Source organism: Vicia villosa, linkage group LG5 (assembly GCF_029867415.1).
Source record: "Vicia villosa cultivar HV-30 ecotype Madison, WI linkage group LG5, Vvil1.0, whole genome shotgun sequence".
Taxonomy (NCBI): Eukaryota; Viridiplantae; Streptophyta; class Magnoliopsida; order Fabales; family Fabaceae; genus Vicia; species Vicia villosa.
Genome location: NC_081184.1, coordinates 12,270,238 through 12,272,600, shown reverse-complemented (window position 1 = coordinate 12,272,600; position 2,363 = coordinate 12,270,238). Strand labels below are relative to the sequence as shown.

At 41.4% G+C, this 2,363-nt stretch overlaps 1 protein-coding gene across 1 annotated transcript; it reads right to left on the bottom strand.

Annotated features, from left to right (window-relative positions):
• Positions 1–416: 416 nt before the first annotated feature.
• On the bottom strand, positions 417–2,060 carry LOC131604213 (uncharacterized). The gene has a single exon (XM_058876674.1). It carries the CDS (start codon positions 2,058–2,060, stop codon positions 417–419), a length of 1,644 nt encoding a protein of 547 aa, XP_058732657.1.
• Between the last annotated feature and the right edge of the window lie 303 nt (positions 2,061–2,363).

The window sequence follows — 2,363 nt, the reverse complement described above, 5'->3', positions numbered from 1 at the left end:
CTCCAGTGTTTGGGGATTTGAAAGAATGCCTGTACATCATCAACAAAGTTTCGTTTGAAAGCACACTGATGCAAATTGGGTATTTGTTTATCATCATCCTCCCTGGAATCTTGCTTAGACAGAAAGCTGATAAAGAAAGTGAAGTGGAAAAGCAAAATATTTTTTTTGAATTTTGATTTTGTGTAAGTGATACAGAATTAAAGCAAGAAAAACACATTATGATTGATTCAAAACAAATGCAATGCTCATTTCATTAAAATTACGATTAAGGATTACAGAATTCAAAAGCAACAAAGCACAATACAAACAAGGAAAAATTAACAAATGAAATGACAGAGGCCTAGTAACTATCAGCAGCAAGGATGAGCTTTCCCGTCTGATATCTGGCTTTAGGATAATCCCTTGTGTCTCGGCCCTCAATGGGGTAGGGGATTAGTGACCACATTTGGATTAATATCTCGGAAGGTGAGCATCTTGCTTTCGATCAGATCTTGAACCTTCTCCTTCAGAACCCAACAGTCTTCAATGGAATGACCAACTACTCCACTATGAAAAGCACATTTAGCATTAGGATTATATCCTTTGGAGAACGGTGGAGTTGGAGCTTTAGTTGGCCTAGGAGCTATCAACGACTTATGGATTAGTGCAGGCCACAATTCAGTGTAAGTCATTGGAATTGGGTCGATGCGGCGAGGCTCCTTTGGCGGATCTTTCTGAGGCCTATTCTGATTCTGCTGCCTATTCTGACTTTGTTGAGCATTCTGAGGAGCACTTTGTGAAGCATTCTGATGAGAAGCGTTCCATGGTTGTTGATGCGATGGCATTGGGAAGTACGATTGTTGATGTTGAGCAGCCGCAACATGTGGATACTGATAGTAAGGCATGAATGGTGCTTGTGGATAAGTTGGAACTTGGTAAGGTTGTAGATTTTGAGTTTCTTCACCACTAGTCACAACAGCATTAATTTCTCCTTCTTTCTTCCTCTGGAAGTTTCCAGGAAATCTCTTTGCTTGGTTGTTGTTGGATGATTCAGCAGCATTGACAATCTTGCCATTTTTCAAGCCTTCTTCGACCCTTTCTCCAATAGTGACCAGATCAGCAAAGCTAGAAGAGACACTTCCAATCATTTTCTCATAGAAAATCGGCTGCAAGGTATCCATAAACATACTAGTAAGCTCTTTTTCAGCAAGAGGAGGTTCGACTTGAGCAGCTAGCTCTCTCCAGCGTTGGGCATACACTTTGAAAGTTTCCCTATCTCTCATGGTCATAGTCTGAAGTTGTCTGCGATCAGGGGCTAAGTCCATGTTGTACTTGTATTGTTTCAGGAAAGCTTCACCCAAATCTCTCCATGTTTGGATATGATCCCTCTTCAAACTCATGTACCATTTCAGAGAAGCTCCAGCTAAGCTATCTTGAAAGATGTGAACAAGCAATTTGTCATTGTTGGCATAAGCGGCCATCTTGCGAAAGTACATAGTCAGATGATCTTTAGGACAAGTATGCCCCTTGTACTTTTCGAATTCAGGGACTTTGAACTTTGTAGGTACAGTCAAGTCAGAAACCAAGCAGAGGTTCATGGTGTCAAATCCAAAAATGTCATTTCCTTCAACGACTTTCAACCTTTTCTCGAGGACATTGTACTTTTCTTTCACTTCCTCCACCTCGTGGTTGTGTTCTTGATCACCACGTTCGGAATCATCAACATGATAGACAAAAGGAGGATTGTTGAAAGTAGGCTGAACAGTAGTGTGAACAATCGGTGACTGTTCAGCGACGACCGGTATTGGTGCAATTTGTTGCGCAGAAAGTCCTACTCCCAAAGTATTCGCGAATGGGGGAGTATAACCAGGTGGTAAACCAAATTCTGGCCAGGTAGAAGGTGGCCTCTGAACGGGAATGGGATCCTCAACAGCTTCGGAGACTTCAGCTACGACAGTTCTTTGGGGTTCAGCATCCCTAGCTATTAGCACTTGCATCATCTCAGTGAGCTTGGTGATGCTTCCCTTCAATTCGTCGATTTCCATCCTAACTTCCATGTTGTGTTGCTCTTGGTCAGCCATTCTTTTTCGAGAAACACTACGCGTCTGATAAGGATGTCGGGGAATCAGCTTGCCTTGTTAAACTGTTGGAGGAATAGATGTATGAGTACTGGATTGAGATGCAAATGAATGCAGATGCATGATGATTTTTTTTTTTGTTTTTTAATGCAAAAATGAATGCCATGTCATATCATGTATGATTCATAAGTAATGGACTTTCAATCAATTGGATACAGAAAAATTCAAATTATTTGGCACACAGTGGCTCACCACAGGATAGTTCTACGGTTTTTTGAAAAGGTTCTAGACGCGGTTCTCAGAGTT

What these genes read in the sequence shown, in the direction of transcription:
- LOC131604213 (XM_058876674.1), bottom strand. Translation starts at nt 2,060, where the DNA reads ATGGCTGACCAAGAGCAACACAACATGGAAGTTAGGATGGAAATCGAC.